The following is a 21,798-nucleotide window of genomic DNA, read 5'->3' on the forward strand; positions in this document are numbered from 1 at the left end:
AGAAAACAACCTGATTACTAAACTCTTCATGTAATAGTATCTTCTTTCACGATTGCAATGACCGAATTATATCCAAATGCACCTAGTCATGTAACAGATGGCCCTATCACGTCAATGTGCATTAGAGACATGTATTTTCCACAGCATAAGAATTACAGAGCGTCACGGCCGAAATGCTCCTGTGTCTGGTACATAAAAAAATAAAATGAAAACCAGTGCTATCAGACCATCAAGCAATCCAGTTTAAGCCGGATGAATTGGGTGAAAGGAACCAAATCTCACAGGTGTGTGTGTGCGTGTGTGTGTGTGTGTGTGCGCGCGCGTGCGCGCGTGCGCGCGTATGTGTGTGTGTGTGTGTGATAATAATGATGATAAGGACAAGAAGAAGAAGAAGAATAAAGGACACTTATATAGTGCTTTTTTCATAAATACTGCTCAGAGTGCTTTATATTTCGTTCCTCCCCATCCATCCCTCTCCCACTCCCCTCCGCCGATCCCCCATTGCTCCCTCAATATCCCCCACGCACACACACACACACACACACACACACACACACACACACACACACACACACACACACACAGAAACATGTGGAGACACATTGACGACACATCCCTTCAGCACGGCGCACATGCACGCGCACAAGCACTAATACATGGACACTCGAAAGCACCCCTCCACAGACAAAGGGCAAACGACTTCCGAACAATAAAACATGCATTTGGAACCAGATCATACCAAAACCAGGACTGCTGGTAATGTGTTTTAAAAGAAGCCTTCAATGAATTATTTTTCAGGCGGCTTGTTCCTCAGTCAGGGGGCCTGGGAAAAGAAAGGTCTCTGACTGACCCTGTTGCTTCTTCTTTGCAACAGGGATTTCGATAGACTGGTATCAGTGTGACCAAGCGCTATGCTTGCTCCTTCTTCTTCTTTGTTCGTGGGCTGCAACTCCCACGTTCACTCGTATATACACGAGTGGGCTTTTACGTGTATGACCGTTTTTACCCCGCCATGTAGGCAGCCATACTCCGCTTTCTCTGCTTGCTCCAATACTTGCCTCACGCACAAGCTGCATTAGCAGACGACAGTTTTCGCAACTAACCCACGCGCAGAATGTGTGACTCCGCTTACATCATTTTGTCCTCTTCGCCAGGGATCATTTAGAAATCTGTCACTGAACACCTTGTGAGAAACACAGTTGTCATCGGATTTGGCCTGATTAGTGTCAATCTGCTTTGCAGCACACGTGACTGTCTTTGTAGTCCGCTTAACCTGCATAAACTGGCACAGTGAGTGATGAGTGGTCATTTCATACCTGGTCAGTCATCTGACCAGAGCTTCTCTCTCTCTCTCTCTCTTGCTGCGTTGCGGGCAGTGTGAGTGTGTGTGTGTGTTCTCACAACGGCTAACATCTCGCTACGTATTGCTGTAAGTACTAGTGTGTAGAATGTGTTGATTTGTAAATTGTATTGTTCAACACAGTACTTGTGTTCATATGAGTATGTTCAGTTATTGCTTTGTTCAGTTATTGCTTTGACATGTTAGTCACAGCTCGGCTATGATTGATTTAGAAAATTGCCATGTCGTCATATGCTTGGAGCAGTGTTCCATTTGATTCTTCTTAACGTCACAGTCAGTGACGTCTCTGGACACTAATAGTTTGTTCGAGAAGATTCTAGTGAGTGCATATGACGCGTTCTTTCTCATTTGCTGTCACTGATGAAGTAGTGTTTCACTGATTTTCTGTACTCTAAGATGTGTGTAGTATTCTGTCATGATTACAAGATAGTGTTGGGTTTATATCAGTTACTGGTTAAAACCACCTCATATGTATCAGGCTGTTAATTGTAATTTAGGTATCATGCACTCTCCTATACGGCTTACTCCAGTATAGTGCTACATGATAAACTGATTCATTTGAGTCACTTTGACACAGTATACGCTTTACCTAATCTATACTGTCAGTGTACTTTCACTAAATCAGCATAGCTTCAATCACTTTACCTGCATTATTTAAATGTATTAGAAATGTCATTTGATGTCAGTGTTTGGTCTTCACACATATGCAATACCAAGTGGTAATCTTTCCATGTAATATGTATACATGTGCTTTATTATTCACTTGTGCCGACATGTTGTGCTAATGACATTTATTTGTGTCATTCCAGGCACTGTCTTCTTCTCCTCTTAGTTCTTCTCTTCTTAGGTCTTCTCTTTTTACATAACTATTGTAAATAAAACAATAGAAAACCCATTTGTGACTGGCCTCAATATGTTCCTGGCCTGTGCGTGGGATCTTGTCTATCCTTTCATTCAATCAATCAGTTTAGTTCTTTTGTACCGTCCCCTATTAGAACCACTCGGTTCACGGCTGCATCAGAAACAAAACGAAGAGATCAGAGAGATAGCGAGGGCCAGAGCCTGAGAGGGCAGAAAACGTCAATGTAGGAACATTTTATCCCATCAGAAAGTTTGTATTTTTGAAACAGACAGACAGTAAAGGGAGTGGAAGAAAGGCGTTACATGTTCAAATTTGTACGAGCTGAAAATAGCAGCTTTGTTCTGAACTGTTTGGAGTTTATCAATTAGTTTATTTCGAATACCGGCAAGAACAGAGCTGCAGTAGTCAATCCTGGACAAAACAAAAGCACAGAATAATATTTTGGTTCCTTCAGTAGACAGGTAATGGCGAATGGAACTAGTTCTTCGCAACTCAAGACAAGATAAGCTGATTTACAAATGTTAGAAATTCTTTTTTTTCTGAAAAGACAGACCATGGACGAGATTAACACCAAAACTCCGCACTGATTTGAAGAGACAGGGGGCTCAATAATTTATTGTGGCATACAAGCAACAGTTCAGTTCAGCCTTTTAGAAGAGAATAGAATATGTCTTTATTACCAAGTGTACCGGGGTCACACACATACACACATACATGCGCGCGCGCGCACACACACACACACACACACACACACACACACACACACACACGTTTGAACAGAAGCTGCATATTACATGTGGATGGGGCTGATGGACAGGATCTTCAGGCAGATGGTTGTTGTTGAGGGTTGTTTCATCATGTAGCTCTAATTTGTTGAAGCTCATCCAAGACTTGAAGTCTGTTATACACTCAGCTTCCTTGTTCTCCAACACCACCCATGTCAGCTCACTTTGGATGTATGTAGAGTGGGAGGGGGAGAGTGGGAGTAGGGGGGAGGGTTTTTTGAGAAAGAGTGGTCATGAATGTTTTATGTAACTTGTAATATTTTCTTTCATGTAAAACGCCCTGAACTCTTAGAGAGAAAGGGCGCTATATAAATGTACATTATTATTATCATTGTATCATTATAATAGAAGCCGACTGATATAGTTTCTACTCTGACGTTTTCTGCCCTCCATATACCCGGTTATCCCCAACTCACCATTCACCTCCTCCCTCTCCTCTCCTAAACAATAACACTTAAATGTAAAATCGATACTCAAACAAAATGAAAATTCAACTGAACATGTGGGGGGAAAAGGCCAAATATATTGTCTTAGGAAACTCTTTTATTGCATAATTATTCATTCCATATTCCAGAAATGTTTTGTTGTTTTCAGTGTTGTATGCTATGGTTCTGTGTGCTGGGGCGGGAATGATTATTAGAAAAGCGGGTAGGGTGACAGACAGAAAACAGTTTCTGGTGATGTACCTGAAAAACATGACAGACAGATGTTGTATAATTCTAGAACGACGAAACTCACCCTCTTCACTCGGATTTCATCAACAAACGGGTGGACAGAGGCGGAAGGTTTACAACATTATTTGTTTTATTCCCACTGCTATCTTAGACACGCTATAGGGTGACAGAATGGTTGAGACGCTTATCTGTCAATACAGTGTCTGCAAAATGTCTGAGTTCGAATCCCGGTCTCGCTCTCTCTCCCAAGTTTGACTGGAAAATCAAACGGAGTGTCCAGTCACTCGGATGAGACGATGATTCGAGTATCCTTGTGCAGCACGCACTTGGCTAGGAGATGTGGTGTAGCGTACATGGATTTGACCGAACGCAATGACGCCTATTTGAGAAACTGAAACTGAAATCACTGCTTTCCGAACACTCAATATTGACAGGCAGCACACAATCTTGACACTCAACCTTGACAGGCAGCGCTCACGCAACTGATTATCCGTTTGTGCCATTTTTTGTTCTGTTGTTGCTGCGTATGATGTGTGCGCGCGCACGCGTGCGCGTGTGTATGTGCGTCTGTGTATGTGTGTGTGCGTGTCTGTGCTACAACATTGTGGTTGATGTTGCTGTTAATATTGTCATGGTGTTTAGTTTAATAAAGTTTTTCTTTTTATCAACATTTTCTCATAGCCTTTCTATCCTTGAGCATCAGATAAACAGGAGTGAGTGCACTAGTCTGTGATAGTCTTACTATTGTGTTTAGTAGTTGTGTGTGTGGGGGGGGGGGGGGGAGGGGGGAAGAGCAAGTGCGAGCCGCCATTTCTTTCTGTGATTTTTAGATGAGGAGTAGCTGATAATCGAATATCATTTTATATAATACCTCTTGCGCTTACCAAATTTTGCTATTTGAAACCAGAAAAGAGTTTCGAAGTCTTGGAGTATTATAACAGCTTTTGCAGCTTTAGGTATAGTTGTTGTCATCTACAAATGACACTATACTTTACGGGTTCTGTATTCATGTCAACAAATCTTTGAAGAGGCTTACTGTCGTGGAGTCATGACCTGGGTGCGGCCTGGCCCCCTTAGAGTGTAAGGAGTTAAGGGCCGAAACACTTGACTGAGAGGGGGCTTCTTCTCTGAAGACCTTGTACTGTCCAGCTCTCCCTGGAGTTTCTTATCACCGTGATATCATAAGAGTGTTTTTGCTGTTGATGTATTTCTCAATGTGACTGAGATACTGCTGTGGCACTGGTCATAATCATGGAATATATTGTCCACGTATCCCATCTCTCCAGTTAGAGGCTTTGGCCATTGCGTCAATGAAACATTTCAGATGATTTCGTTTCTTTTGCCTGCTCGCCCTTCCATCACTAGATTCCCTCTTTCCTCTTCCTTTTGCCTGCTCGCCCTTCCATCACTAGATTCCCTCTTTCCTCTTCCTTTTGTGTGTCCACTTCCATCACTAGATTCCCTCTTTCCTCTTCCTTTTGTGTGTCCCTTTCCACCACTAGATTCCCTCTTTCTCCTTCCTTTTGTGTGTCCCCTTCCACCACTAGATTCCCTCTTTCTCCTTCCTTTTGTGTGTCCCCTTCCACCACTAGATTCCCCCTTTCCCCTTCCTTTTGTGTGTCCCCTTCCACCACTATATTCCCCCTACCTTTTGTGTGTCCCCTTCCACCACTAGATTCCCCCTTTCCCCTTCCTTTTGTGTGTCCACTTCCACCACTAGATTCCCTCATTCCCCTTCCTTTTGTGTGTCCACTTCCACCACTAGATTCCCTCTTTCCCCTTCCTTTTGTGTGTCCCCTTCCACCACTAGATTCCCCCTTTCTCCTTCCTTTTGTGTGTCCCCTTCCACAACTAGATTCCCTCTTTCCCCTTCCTTTTGTGTGTCCACTTCCACCACTATATTCCCCCTTTCCTCTTCCTTTTGTGTGTCCCCTTCCACAACTAGATTCCCTCTTTCCCCTTCCTTTTGTGTGTCCACTTCCACCACTATATTCCCCCTTTCCTCTTCCTTTTGTGTGTCCCCTTCCACCACTAGATTCCCCCTTCCTTTTGTGTGTCTACTTCCACCACTAGATTCGCCCTTTCTCCTTCCTTTTGTGTGTCCCCTTCCACCACTAGATTCCCTCATTCCTCTTCCTTTTGTGTGTCCCCTTCCACCACTAGATTCCCCCTTCCTTTTGTGTGTCCACTTCCACCACTAGATTCGCCCTTTCTCCTGCCTTTTGTGTGTCCCCTTCCACCACTAGATTCCCTCATTCCTCTTCCTTTTGTGTGTCCCCTTCCACCACTATATTCCCCCTTTCCTCTTCCTTTTGTGTGTCCCCTTCCACCACTAGATTCCCCCTTCCTTTTGTGTGTCCACTTCCACCACTAGATTCCCTCTTTCTCCTTCTTTTTGTGTGATGATGATGATGATGATGATGATGATTTTGATATAATAATCATAATATATATATATATATATATATATATATATATATATATATATGGCATATATAACATGCAATGATTATATTCATGAAATGTATAAAACCCATCGATAAGAATGGGGAAATGTACACCAGCGCCAACAACAGCCTACACTGGTATAGCAAGGAGATACAGGGACAGATGAATAGTGAAAAAGCCATGAGGCAAACAAGAACACCAAAAATAAAAGATAATGATAATAACAATAACAACAACAACAACAATTATCATCATCATCAGCAGCAGTAGCAACAGCAGCAGCATAATCATAATCATAACAATTATGATAATCATATGAAATATAAATAATGTACTCCGAGACCTGCATGCAACTTAGGCCAAAATGAAGAAATAAACGATAGATAAATAAACCAATAATAAATGAATAGATAGATAGATAGATAGAGAGATAGATAGATAGCGAGAGAGAGAGAGAGATAGATAGATAGATAGATAGATAGATAGATAGATAGATAGATAGATACATTAACAAATAACTACGTAAAGCAATGCCAATATATCGTCATACTGATTATGAACCAAACATACAGAAAATATTCGTTTAAAATATCTAGTTTCTTTACGTAACCAAAACGAAGTGCGGCATTGTCGCCATCTCGATATTTTTGATAGATATAACACCAGCGCCAACAACAGCCTACACTGGTATAGCAAGGAGATACAGGAACAGATGAATAGTGAAAAAGCCATGAGGCAAACAAGAACACCAAAAATAAAAGATAATGATAATAACAATAACAACAACAACAACAATTATCATCATCAGCAGCAGCAGCAACAGCAGCAGCATAATCATAATCATAACAATCATGATAATCATATGAAATATAAATAATGTGCTCCGAGACCTGCATGCAACTTAGGCCAAAAATGAAGAAATAAACGATAGATAAATAAACCAATAATAAATGAATAGATAGAGAGAGAGAGAGAGAGAGAGAGAGAGAGAGAGAGAGAGAGAGAGAGAGAGAGAGAGAGAGACAAATGCATTAACAAATAACTACGTAAAGCAAAGCCATTATATCGTCATACTGATTATGAACCAAACATACAGAAAATATTCGTTTAAAATATCTAGTTTCTTTACGTAACCAAAACGAAGTGCGGCATTGTCGCCATCGCGATATTTTTTTTATAGCTATATATATCATATACATATAAGTATAATATATAGCAAATATACTATGCAATGATTATATTTATGAAAAGAAAAATCGATAAGAATGGGGGAAAGATCAGCAGCATCAACAACAGCCTATACTGGGATAACAAGGAGATACAGAGACAGATGAATAGTGAAAAAAACAACAAGGCAAACAAGAATAAGAACGACAAAAACCTAAGAAAGAAGAAGAAGAATATAATAATGATAATAATAATAATAATAATATGAAATACAAATAATGTACTCCGTGACCTGCATGCAACGTAAGCCAAAAATGAATAGATTGATGAATAAATAAACATATTAATAGATAAATCCGTAAACCAGTGCAAAGATATCATCATACTGATTATGAACCAAACATACAGAAAAACATCTGTATAATATAATGCAGTTTCTTAACGTAATCAAAAAAGTGTGGTCAAGATTCTGTTTTATTATACAGATAAATTATCTTATCATATAACGGAAAATCATTACTACATGGAGGAGCATTAGGCCCTCAGCTGACGCGCGGATGTTGGTTTATCATAGACATATACTTGTTTCTCCATGGTCAACTGTTTCCTTACCAAGGGAAATCTTCTGCCTCTGATATCGACACATACCACATGGGTGATGTTTCTCTATAGCACTATATCTTGGAGAAGTTATGTTCTTTCTTTCTTTGCATTTCTACAATATCTGGTATGTTTTACACGTTATAACGTCTGTTTGAGTAGATGTGGTTACTTCTTTTTACCTCTGTAGAAGAATCACTCTTTCACACATTACATCTCCCAAAACATCACTTTCCATATGCCTGCCTTTGCACAGATTTCGTACCATGCACGTCTCGACAAAGTACACATAGTTTGCACTTGCCAACACATCAATTTGGATACAAAGGAAACAAAGTCCAGTGCGCGCACGCACGCACGCACACACACACACACACACACACACACACACACACACAATCGGACAAACCCTTTGCTGTAGTTTAGGTTATATCATTTCTCTTCCTTTCAGCATTTTTCAGAAAGTGGGAAATCAAGATGTACAGACAAGTCAAGTGCGAAATCAAGTCTTCTTTTCTCCACGTCCCATTGTGTGTATACTTTCTTCATCATCTCAGTTTTTGTCTTTATATATATCCATCTTTTGTGCGTTTAGCTCTTTCGTTTATTGATTTATATGGTGTGGGTTTTTTTTCATATATAGAACAACTGTCACTGATCCAGAAAAAAAGAAAGATAAACCTAAGAAATAATCAACATAAAGGAACAAGATATTGTCAACCTTGACTAAATCAGAAATAACACATGTATCCACTGCAATATGCAGAATGAGAAATATGCATGGCATACATAATATGCGTTATGATATGCATTAATTCTGTTTACGAAAAATGATAAACCCATCAATAAGAATGGGAAATATAGGGAAAAAAACACCAAAACCCAAATCACCACCAGCACCAATAGCAGCCTACAGTGGGATAACAAGACATATTTTCTGTTTTGGCTGAAGCAGAAAATAAAGTATTTTGAATTGAATTGAAATGAACTGAACAGATGAAAAATACATTTAAGAAACAATTGAAAATAGGCAAACAAGAACAACAACATAAAGTACTACAACTCCTGTTACCATTACTTCTATGACTAATAATAATAATAATAATAATAATAATAATAATAATAATAATAATAATAAAGAATGAATAAAGAAAGAACGTCATACTGATTATGAACCAAACACAAAGAAAAACATCTGTATCACACATCTAGTTTCTTATTGTTATTTTAACAGCCCTTGTAGCTTCAGATTAAATTACTGCCATCTAGAAATGAGACTACCTTTAGCCACCTCAACCAATCGCGAAACATTGCACAACAGCATAAAATCAAAAGTTAACAGCAGCAACAACTGAGTTTTGTGTACTTGAAACTTCTCCCATTAAGAAAGTTCATTTGAAGAGCTTGTGACCAAGAGGCACGCGATAAACAGTTTAACTGGCCATATCATCCCGTGGAATAAACACAAAAGATTTGGATATCTTTTAACCCTTTCACCGCCAAGCTCGCATTTATGCACAGGCGTGGTAGAGGACCCATGTCACTGAAAGGTGACCATTCATTGGTCTGTTATCCATGAACCTACTGCTCTTAATGTTCGGTGGTAGGATATGCCGTATTTTCTATACATCGCAGGGGGGATCCCCAGCTATTCTTAGCTACTGTCTTTTCTGTGTTTATACCACAAGGGAATTTTGTACTCTAAATTGACTGGCGGTGAAAGAGTTAAGGTACCAGAGTCTCCTGAGGCTACGTTATTTTCTGCCGGTTGCCTTTGGAATGCTGTGTGTTGTTTGTCCGATAGGTGACCACCCCCTCCGAAACATGCCAGTGTCCACTACACTTTGCCCACAGCCAGGAACATGCAGGTGGCCAGGACAGCGGTGACACAGCCCACCCAGAAAGGAACGGCCACGACTCCGGTCAGCTCCTCCAGAGAACCCACCCAGGAGAACAGCGTGCAGTAGGACAGTGGTAAGGCAGCCACGACCATGGACATGGCCAGTCCCACATCCCCTGAAGCCTGCACGACGCACAAGAACTTTAACAAAACATCGGTGCCGTTTCTGCTGTTGTTTCTATTCACTAACTGATTGAATGTTTGTTAATTGTTTTTTTATGTATGCATGTAATTATTTATTTATTTATTTATTTAGTGTGTGTGTGTGTGTGTGTGTGTGTGTGTGTGTGTGTGTGTGTGTGTGTGTGTGTGTCCGCGTGTGTGTGTTGTGTTGTGGTGTGGTGTGGTGTGTGTGTGTGTGTGTGTGTGTGTGTGTGTGTGTGTGTGTGTGTGTGTGAGAGAGAGAGAGAGAGAGAGAGATAAAAAAATAAGAAATGAGAGGTGCCTCGTAGCTTCTATTTGTTCGCCCGTACAGTTTGATTTTGTTTTTCTTTGTTCTGTTGTTGTTGGATTTTTTGTCCTTTTTTTCACATCAAACGATACTCTTCAGTCAACTGACTATGAGTGCGGTGCAGTGTGTTTGAGTGTGAGCGTGCGTGCCTGTTTTCGAATATACGCATGTGCGTGCGCACGCGCGCGCGCGCGTGTGTGTGTGTATGTGTGTGTCTGTCTGTCTGTCTGTCTGTGTCTGTGTACATGTGAGGGGGGTGGGTGTGGGGGTGGGGATATGCTTCAGATCACTAACTGCCTCGCTCTCCAAGGGGTAAAAAAAAAAAAAGCAGTCGTGCCAGGCATAGCTCTCTCTCCCATCAAATTCAAATGGCCCCCAGTTAACTGTCATTGAAGTGTGGAGCACTCATTTCAATCCTCGTACCCATCCCACTTTTTAATGTACCTTTTCATATCATTTTAACGACAGAACAGTTACTCAATCAATACAGCAGAACAAGCAGATTAACATATATGATGTGTTTCATCCAAAACTGAGTCGACATTCACCTTGGATTGGATAAGATCATTGACAACTGCAAACGGTATGGAATAGATGCAAGCTCTGTGCAACCCTGCTGCCACAGTCATCAGAAAGTAGACCTCCAGTCGTTCTGTCAAACTCGTGGCTACCATCATGGCCGCAAGAGACAGATGAATAATCACAAACTCTGCCCTGCAACCTGTCAACAGGGTACGATAAAAGATTTTTTTAAAGTGACATCCAAACATGTCAAAACTGTGCATGCTGATGATTCACATGTATGTAATAATGGACAGAGGACAAAACATACTTCTGGCAATTAAAAACTGGACGCTGTGCCACAAACCACATGGCCCATTGGTGGAATGGCTTGGATTGTTCTAATAGAACCAGTTATGTTGTGACTCCTTCCTCCTCTTTTCTCGTACCTCTCCCGACTAAAATCATGTTTGTATCAACAACAAAAATAAAGTTAGACTGAGTGTTAAATCAAATAAGAGAAAATACCGATTTTATGCAGAGATTAGTTTCCTGTCACTGAAAGACTGAAAGGTTTAACAGAAAAAAATGGCATCTGTTTTGTTTTGATACTTTATTTTGCTTTTGAAAACGAAATATCAAAACTATGACTATTCTAGCACAGCCAAAGCCGATCTGAAAAGATTTGAAATCCCATTACCAAAGGGGTGGAAAGTCTTCCAAGACACGAAATTGTCGACAATGACAATAAAGCTAGTTCTGAGACAGCAAACTGATCGCATTATTTCAAAATCAAGTTCAGTATCTGTCTTGTTTTACGTCCAGATTAATCAGTTACAAAAAACAAGCATCCTAATTGCCGCTAATGAAAAAGAAAAGCTGCATTATTGTTCTGTAAGGAAATTGCCAAACTCAGGAACGAAACTCACCAATCAAAGCCAGAATTCGAGACTGGACGATACTGATGATAAAGTAAAAAATGTAATGGATGAAGAATCCTATGGACGACATCCTCACTCCTTCTTGGTAGCTGCACACACAGCAAGCATTTCACATGAAATATGCCTGAAATATGCCTGCATTACTGAAGCAGTAACGAAAGTATTCTAATATCACAAACTTCTGGTTGACTTACCAATAAGAGAGGCCATACACGATTTCCAACAATGACCAGATATTTTCACGTTACACCCGATGGGAAAAAATAAAATTAATCATAAAAATTGATGATACGGAGTCATTTCTTTCATTGTTGCATGAGAGCACGCGAGCTGCCACAACACACACACACACACTCTCTCTCTCTCTCTCTCCAAAATTTCACAGTGACATTGGAGTCACCGTCTAAGCGGCGATAGCAAATCATCATGTCTCATCTCTTTAAACTTTATATTTCCTTTAATAGACTTATTTCCATGTCCTCTAAAACATACATTAACACTTTCCTACATTAATATTCACAAGCATTTCCTCTCTTTCACCCATGACCTCTCCTCTTTCCGTCTAATAACACTTATAGTGAATAGACGTCAAACTGAAGATCTCTCTCTCTCTCTCTCTCTCTCTGTGTGTCTCACACACACACACACACACACACACACATATATATATATATATATATGTGTGTGTGTGTGTACATATATATATATATATATATATATGTGTGTGTGTGTGTGTGTGTGTGTGTGTGTGTGTGTGTGTGTGTACATTGTCCTTCCAGCCAGCATACCTAATCAGGCTCTGTGAGCCAGGCAGGGCTGCCGGATCTCCTCCGTAGATCGCTTTCCCCACAAAGTCTGAGCTGGTCATGGAGAAGAAGCTCATGGCCGAAGATGAGAAGTAGGTCGCCAAAAATACCAGAAAGAGTTTTGTCTTGAAGCCTCTCTTACAACAACGGGACTGAATCTCATCGACTTCTACTTCCAACATGTCTTCCGGAGTCTGCTTAGACATGTGGCGTTCAGGCACGTCCTTCATGGTAGTGGTCCTTGCCTCCAGGTGATCTGGAATGCTGGAAAGGGAGTCTGTCTTCTCGTACGACACAGAAGCAGAAGCAATCCAAGATTTTTCCTGCTCCGACTCTTCCATCACACCCCTTTCATCCTCCAGCAGTGGGGTACGTTCTGTTGATCTGTGGTAAATGCGATGATCAAGAGACTGACTGCGCTGTTGCTCACCACGAATCGCCATATTCTGGTCAAAGTGGAAAGAGCCACCCCCTAAAGATCGGAAGCTATTCTCTAAAGCGTCCAGAATGACACTTCGGGAAAGAGTTTCTTCATGATGGGGTTTAGCCTCATGAGCCAGAGAGTTCTGGGGCTTAGGAATGACAACAGCATCTTCTGCAGAGGAACTGTGGAGTTTGAGCATTCTGTTGACGGTGAGGAGAGAAATGGAGAGGCCCACGATCATGAATATGGTGACTACCACGGCTTGGACTGTGGTCTGTATGGTCAGTCTGGCCCTGGAGAAATGGGTGGGACATAAAGTAAAGATGAAAATAAAAACTATTCTGAACAGGGCCACGATCACGATACACAACACCATCATTATTACCACTAATTTCAAACATTATCATTGTTATGAATACACAAAGTAACTAGTGATTAATACGATAGAATGGAAGACGAAATGGTTTCAAAAAAGTGCCTAGATAATTCACTTTCAAAAGTGTGTGTGTGTGTGTTTGTGTGCTGACCTCCCTTTTGGAGAAGTAAAACGGCTAATGTGAGCATCAATGAGGGATTCTTTAACTCACGCTCCCACCTCTACTCCTGGACCCAGCCCAGTTTCATTTTCAGGTTGTAGGTGTTTTTGTTTGTTTGCTTTTCATGTTAGGGTTATGAATGTGTGGCTTGACACTTCTTTGCCTTCCTTGTGGAAAACGATGAAAAAGACAGCAGTACTCAATACTCTCTCTCGTTTTGTTTTTTTCTCTTTTTTTCTGCACACACACACACACACACACACACACACACACACACACACACACACACGCAGACACATAGACGCACAGACACGCACTACACACATATATATGTGTGTGTATGTGTGTCTGTGTGTGTCTATGTGCGTGCGTGTGTGTGGAGAGAGAGAGAGAGAGTCGAAGTCGAAAAGTTTATTCAATATAGGCCATGGCCCGTTGGAGAGAGAGAGAGAGAGAGAGAGAGAGAGAGAGAGAGAGAGAGACAGAGAGAGAGAGAGAGAGAGAGACAGAGATCCGTTTAACATAATAGTGGAGGAACGAAGTAAAAGTTACAATCCAATGACTTCCCAAAGCAGCCCATGAGAAATCAGATAAAGAATATGAAGAAAACAAAATAACAAGTTATATTGTGAATAAAAAATTAAAAAAAGGCAACGAACAGAATACCTGGAAAACAGTTCATCTTTGCACTTTATGTTTAGGGAACTGAAAAGGAAGCCAGGGAGACCACACATGTATGCAAAGCACGACGGGTCAGCTCACCTCAGCTATCATTGTCAGGCAAACAAGCACTGACACGTGGAAAGTGTTAAAAGCAGCCTCTACTTTCAGGTATGAAGGGATGCTACCCACCACTGGTTGAATTGGCCAAAATATATTCGTACATCATAATGGTGGAAGAAAGCAGTTTGCAGGTAAACACCCGTAACGTTATTTTAGAATGACTTTGCAAAGATTACAAAAGGGAAATGTGAAATAGAAATCCTTCAAAAACTGAAATAAGAGGCCATTTGAATTTTCTTTACGGGAAAGAGTCAAACGTATGCCTGATATGACGGCAGTTTTGACCTTGTGGACACCTCAGATAAATCGAAATTGACAATGAACTGCCGTCATCTGCTATGGGAAGTAATCCAGAGACACCGGTCATGATATAGTGTGTTCTCAATCGTTTTTTCTTCTTTTTTGTATATATATAAAGAACCTCCTGACAGAAAATCCCAAGATGAAAAACTGAAGGGATCACGGGATGATTGAGCTCAAAGATCCTTCATTAATCATAGTGTCCCCTCTTTAGAAGAACACAATGGCTAATGTGAGCATGAATGAGCCACCCCCATACCTGCACAAATTACATTTTTAAGATTACAAGTAAAACCAGGATCTGTTCTTGACCTTCTTCCCATTCCCATTGGAAAACGAAGACATCAAGACCTAGATTTACTATTCATTACATACATTTGTTTTCTGCGTGGCGAATTTCCCATGTTAACAGTTTATTGCCTTTGTACGGGGCCTTGATTTTATTTCAGCTTCATTATTTGTGTGTTTGTGTACCATGTATGATCTGTCGTTTTTGCCCATAGCATTAAGTCGTAAGATTAAGAAAAAGAAAAAAACGTATATATATATATATATATATGTGTGTGTGTGTGTGTGTGTGTGTGTGTGTGTGTGTGTGTGTGTGTGTGTGTGTGTGTTACGTTAAGCAAAACGTACCCTTCAATATAGGACAAGCCAAACATTGGTCCGAAATCCACCAACGCTAGTGATGCCGTGGACACCCCTCCAGCCGAAGCGATCACAAGCCCGATGAGCAACAAAGAGCTGTGTTCAGAGCGAGGGCCGCACGTCAGCACGAAGGATTTGATGCAGGCGTTGGAAGCATCAAACCCAATGTCCAGCAGAATGAAACCCAGAAGGCCCAGGCCAGCTTTGAACGGTACCTGAGAACATTGTGTGTGTGTGAGTGTGTGTGTGTGTGTGTGTGTGTGTGTGTGTGTGTGTGTGTGTGTGTGAGAGAGAGAGAGAGCAAGTAACAGAACGTTCATAGTACCTTCGGAGAGGTGTAACTGCATCCATCCGGACTAATTTGCATACTTTCAACAAAAGCAAGCCGTTGGTGTACTCACGGTAAGAGACGAAAAACAATGAACACAGAGTACAATACAGAACATGCAGCAATCTTCAGCACTGGGCTCTTCCACAAGATGAACACAACAGAAAAACAAGAACGAACATCTTAGCTGTTTTGCAGATGTCTTCTTCGTTGATGAACACAAAATAGAAGACCCTTGGGTTGGAACGCGCCAAGCGTATTATGATGCAATTTTTTTCATAACGAAGACTTTTTTTTATTTTACCAAGTTCTGTCTGATACTGCAGAATGTTTTTACTGGCGATGAACTCGTAATCTGTCACAAATCAGTCAAAAGCTGCACCCTATCTTCTGGGGACAAGGAGTTCCAGATCTGGCAACCTGCAGCCGCATAGGAAATAGTAACGCGAAGAACACGGTGTCACGTTTTGGTGTTGTGAAACGAAACAAGAAACAGTATCCATATTTCGTTTCACTTCATATTTCGACATTGTTTTGTTGTTGTTTTTTTTAACATATTTCTTTGTGAGCAGTTTCGGAAATTCATTGAGTTGTGAAGCTGTGATTGAAAACACAACTAAACTGTCACTGGTGACTCAGGATAACTGTGACAGAAAGCAGTCTACTGCCGTTGCATGAAGTATCTGCCGAATGCACAGGAAACGGAACTGCATTCGTTTTCGGCACGCATAGGAACCTCTCCCACATAGAGAAGTCAAATGACCCTATATGCTGTCTTTGAAGGGTTTATATCGTTCTCTACCTTCCCTCACCCATCTAGACCATAATGACGAAAGTGTTATGTTGTTTCTACACGTTTTCCTAAACTGTCATGTTGCTCTCTCTCTCTCTCTCTCTCTCTCTCTCTCTCTCTCTCTCTCTCTCTCTCTCTCGTGAATTTCAACTTTCTTAAAATCAGTTTATGGTCTGGTTACATGCTGAACTGCTTATTTTATCTATGGACACACCCATTTCTTTACCCGATAGATCTACACAGAGGCGTGCAAGAGTAATGCTTCTTGCTTCCCTTGTGGAAAATTGAGAGAGAGAGAGAGAGAGAGAGAGAGAGAGAGAGAGAGAGAGAGAGAGAGAGAGAAATTCAAATTCAGATTAAGATTCAGATGTTTTATTCATAAAGGCCATGGCCCCTGAGAAGGGGGTACGAGTGCACGCACAAAAGTCGCATATTAGAGAGAGACAGACAGACAGACAGACAGAGAGAAACATAACATCCAGCAAATTCTGAACTGTGTAACACATTCTGCCTCACAAAAGATAGGACGTTGATTCGCTTCAGACCGTTCAGTGTATAAACAAAGAGCACCATACACGGCACTCTTTCCAAAGCTTGGAAATGAATTCAAGCACCTTTCAGTTCATAGAAAAGACAGAAAAATTAAAGAAAGAATGAAAGAAAGAAAGAACTATGTAAAATGGAAGTGAGAATTACAGACGATTTCATTTTAAATGTTACAGTTCTTACAAATTCATCGGGTGCTATGCGGGAGAAAATAAAGATAAAACTTACTGATGATGGGAGGGTCCTATAAGCCTCATTCTAAGCCGTCCTGCCGAATAGCAAGACGCGTAGCGCTGGTTCGACGTTTCACGCTGTGTGAACGTTTGTGTGACGGTACCCGTCAACTGCCGTACACGTTCGTGTTGTGCAAACGAAGACCTGGAACTCCCTGAGTTTCATAGATGTTATTCGTAGAAAATCTCTCGCATGCACTCTCGAGTGCGATAATGCAAGTACACAGAGAGAGAGAGAGAGAAAGACAGAGAGAAAGACAGAGAGACAGAGACAGAGAGAGGCTGACTTCAGAACGAATAAATTGAAACTGATGCGCTGGGTCCTTTCTGGTGGAAACATTTCAAATATACGGCTCATGGTAAACCCATTATATCTAAAATCACGGTTCACAATAGGCTTGTAAATATTCTATCATTCTATAAAGCAAAATATAGAGTACTACATTTTAAGCACTTATTGACAAGAACTTTAAAGACATGCATCATTGCGAATCACCTCAAAATTTTCTGTGTGCGCTTGAGTGATTCCAAAAGTAGCAAGGTTGTCGTTCGTGGAGTCTGTGGCACCATAATCTGGACCATGTGCCGTATCCGACGCGTCTGTACCTTGCCCTGAAGTCGTCACTTCCCCGTTCCATGCACCCGACTCGGCAGGATGAGAGGCATGGGCAGTGCTGTTGATGTTGACACTGTTCTCAAGGAGATAGCTGAAGTGAAGAATGTTGGCCATGATGACACACAACATCCCCAGCAAAGTGACCCCACAGGCAAACATGGCTGCCATGGTCTTGCGGCGAACAGGATTCGAACCCCGGTCAGTCAGCCAGCCCAGCAAGGGGAGGAGGAGGAAGGCAGTTGGCCCAGCGACTGCACCAGTCACGGAAGCCAGCCTCATGGGTAAGCCCAGTGTTTGCAGAATCTGTGTCAACGTGAGAGTAAAGGTTAATTTTGGAAGACAAACTAATGAGTCATATTTGCACACACACACACACACACACACACAGAGAGAGAGAGAGAGAGAGAGAGAGAGAGAGAGAGGCGATGATGACAATCAGTTTATTCTTTGTGCTACTGCTGGCAGGACATTCCTGATCCGATACTGACTTAGGTCTCTCAGATGAATGCATTCTCATTCTTGTTTCCGTTCTAATTTCAAAGCAACTTCTTTTCTTTTCTTTTTTAAATCAGCGTGCCTCCCTCTTTTCATTAGCTTTGACCTCGACTTACGTATACTTATATGCCCCGGCTTTGCTGGACGCATGACGCAGTTAAGACGTTCCATCGTCCACTGTCCTCAGTCTGTCAACAGGTCTGGGATCTCTCTGCACTGTGTGCCAGTTCATCTTGCGCCGTACCATCTTTCTTCGACATGTAGGTGTCCATATCACGGCTTGGTATTTTTGTTGCGGGGAGCGTCAATACATGTCTCAGCCAGTGGAGACACGCCGTGTGAAGATGGCAGCTGACACACGAGGCCGATGGAATCTCTTCTCTCTGACCTCTTCATTTGAAATAAAACGCCATTTCATGTCAAGGACCTTGTGAAGGCACATGGCGTCGATGACAAATTGTATAACACAAGACAGAGGGACGCATCATCACAAATAACCTCAACACTAACATATAATCTGTTACCGTTTCACATACCCTTGGTGGTGTGTGTCCATCGAGATCGATGATGACCATCGTTGTCATCCAGCTGAGGGATGGGGGGAGGGTGGTGGTGGTGGGGGGGGGGTGTGCTTATGAATCTATCTGTGAATGCGCAGATGGCTGAATAGTCCAATCTGCGCACGAAATGTTCGCTGACAGTTGGGGCAGACAAAGACAGGCATATCATTGTCAGGGAACTTGTTTGCCCGTGACTTTCTGGCCTGCCTCTTCTGAACAGCTGCAGCAGTCCTGTTGGCCTCGCACAACTTGGCGCCTTTGTGCACAGCAGCGCGCCATTTGTCACGGTCCACTGCAGATTCCTCCCAGGAGTCAGGGTTGATATCAAACGCTTTCAGAGAGACTTTCAGAGTATCTCTGAAGCGCTTCTTCTGACCTCCGTGTGATCTCTTCCCTTGTTGCAGCTCACCACAGAAGAGCCTTTTTGGCAGCCGATGGTCTGGCATGCTCGCCACGTGTCCAGCCTAGCGAAGCTGGGACTGCATCAGGATGGTGAAGATGCTGGGAAGGGTGGCTTTTGCAAGCACCTCCGTGTCTGGGGTCCTGTCTTGCCACTTGATGTTCAGTAGCTTCCTGAGGCATGTTGTGTGGAAGTGGTTTAGCTTCTTGGCGTGTCGTTGGTACACTGTCCAAGTTTCGCAGGCGTACAGTAGTGTGGGGAGAACTACTGCTCTGTAGACCTTTAGCTTGGTCTCAAGACCAATGCCTCTTCTGTTCATTTGCATAGAGTCTACCAAAGGTTGTACTTGCTCTTGCAATCCTGACGTTCACTTCATCGTCGATGGTCGTATTTCGTGACAATGTGCTGCCAAGGTATGTGAACCGCTCCACCGCACTGAGTCTCTGACCGTTGACTGTGATGTTGGGCTCAACGTGGGGTTTCCCTGGGGCTGGCTGATGGAGAACTTCGGTTTTCCTCGTGCTGGTGGTAAGGCCGAAGTTCCTGCTGGTAGTGGCAAACTTGTCGACGCTGAATTGCATGTCAGCTTCAGATCCAGCGTTGAGGGCACAATCATCAGCAAACAAAAAGTCTCTGATGATGTCTGTCATGACCTTCGTTTTTGCTTGAACTCTTCTGAGGTTAAACAGCTTGCCATCTGTTCGGTACTTTAGGCCGATTCCAACATCGCCATCTCTGAAGGCATCAGTAAGGATTGCAGAGAACATGAGGCTGAACAGTGTTGGAGCCAGGACGCAGCCTTTCTTGACACCATTTGTGACAGAAAAAGGAGCAGATGTTTCGCCATTGTCCTGGACTCGAGCCTGCATGCCTTCATGGAATTGGCTGACTAAGGAAATAAATTTCCGAGAGCATCCGTACTGGGCCATGATCTTCCACAGTCCCTCTCTACTCACGGTGTCGAAGGCCTTAGTGAGGTCGACACAGGTGGAGAACAGATCAGCATTTTGCTCCTGACATTTCTCTTGCAGCTGCCTTGCAGCAAACACCATGTCGGTGGTTCCGCGCACTTTCCGGAATCCACACTGGCTCTCAGGCAAATGACCTTGGTCAAGGTGTGCTGTGAGGTGGTTTAGTAGGATCCTGGCAAGTATCTTGCCTGCAATGGAGAGCAAGGAAATGCCCCGATGGTTATCACAGGCTTGCCGGTTCCCCTTTCGCTTGTACAAGTGAATGATAGATGCATCTTTGAAATCCTGGGGGATCGTCTCTTCTTTCCACATGAGTGAGTACAGCTGATGGAGCTTCTCAGTCTGCACAGTGCCTCCATCCTTGTAGACCTCTGCTGGTATGGAGTCTAAGCCAGGTGCTATGCCACTTGATAGCAGACGGATTGCTTTCTGGGTCTCAAGAAGTGTTGGCGGATCGTCCAGTGATTCGTTGATGGGGACTTGTGGGAGACGGTCTATGGCTTCATCATTTATGGAGGAAGGACGATTTAAGACACTGTTGAAGTGCTCAGCCCAGCGTTCGAGAATTTTCTCCTTCTCGGTGATCAAGGTATTCCCATCTGCACTGAGGAGGGGGGATGATCCTGAGGATGTGGGGCCGTAGACTTCTTTTAAGGCATCATGGAACCTCTTCATATCGTGCCTGTCAGCATATCCCGGGATCTCATCAGCTTTGTCACTCAACCACTTATCCTGCATCTGACGTAACTTTTGCTGAACAGTCCTGCGGATGGCATTGTACGCATCCTTTTTTGATGTGGACTTTGAGTTGCTCTGGTAGGCTTGATGCAGACGGCGTTTCTCATCCAGAAGCTGCTTGATTTCATCACAGTTTTGATCAAACCAGTCTTTGTGCTTTCTGGTCATGGGTCCCAGGGTCTCTGAAGCTGTACTATAGATCAGCTCGCGCAGGGTCCTCCAGTCAGACTCCACATTCTGGTTGTCCAGAGAGGCGGATTCCAGACGATCTTCCAGCAGCTCCACAAAGGTCTGTTTGATGGTGATGTTTTTCAGCTTAGCGATGTTGAGCCGTTTTGGAGCCCTCTGGCCTTGGGGGCGTCTCTTGGGTTGGATTCGAATATTCAGCTTCGAGACTACAAGGCGATGGTCTGTCCAACACTCGGCGCCGCACATGGTCTTTATCACACGTACATCTTGCCTATCCCTTTTCCTGACGATGACGTAATCGATGAGATGCCAATGCTTTGAGCGAGGATGCATCCATGACGTCCTGTTACGGGTAGGGAGGCAGAAAACTGTGTTGGTTATCAGCAGTTCGTGCTCTGCACAGGTCTGAAGCAAAAGCAATCCATTTGGGTTGCAGAGGCCCACGCCGTGCTTTCCAATCACTCCATCCCAGGTGATGTATCAGAGCCAACTCTAGCATTGAAGTCCCCAAGAATGATGAGCTTGTCTGCTTTCGGGATAGCAGCAATGACAGAGTGAAGGTCCTCGTAGAACTTCGCCTTCACTTCATCCGGGTTGGTCATGGAAGAGAAACAGTCAGGGAAGAGAATGCTGCCTACAAAGTCACAACCTCCAGCCTAACGATGGAAGTTGAAGCTGCGACACATGCCCTCCAGTGGCTATCGTCCATCCATACGCCCGGAAACCAACATGCCATGATTCTA

The 21,798-nt window shown here is 42.7% G+C and overlaps 1 protein-coding gene across 1 annotated transcript in view; it reads right to left on the reverse strand.

The window, feature by feature from the left end:
* Positions 1-6,794: 6,794 nt before the first annotated feature.
* The window catches only part of LOC143298948 (uncharacterized), a 20,193-nt gene continuing 5,189 nt past the window's right edge, over positions 6,795-21,798 (reverse strand). The window contains exons 3-8 of the mRNA XM_076611994.1: positions 17,583-18,005; positions 15,175-15,401; positions 12,478-13,212; positions 11,678-11,778; positions 10,796-10,968; positions 6,795-9,919 (exon numbers count right to left, since the gene is read on the reverse strand). Of these exons, the coding sequence (XP_076468109.1) occupies positions 9,734-9,919; positions 10,796-10,968; positions 11,678-11,778; positions 12,478-13,212; positions 15,175-15,401; positions 17,583-18,005 (1,845 nt within the window). The 3' untranslated portion in view covers positions 6,795-9,733. The remainder of the gene's footprint in view (positions 9,920-10,795; positions 10,969-11,677; positions 11,779-12,477; positions 13,213-15,174; positions 15,402-17,582; positions 18,006-21,798) is intronic.

Source organism: Babylonia areolata, chromosome 24 (genome assembly GCF_041734735.1).
Source record: "Babylonia areolata isolate BAREFJ2019XMU chromosome 24, ASM4173473v1, whole genome shotgun sequence".
In the NCBI taxonomy this organism is placed as follows: domain Eukaryota; kingdom Metazoa; phylum Mollusca; class Gastropoda; order Neogastropoda; family Buccinidae; genus Babylonia; species Babylonia areolata.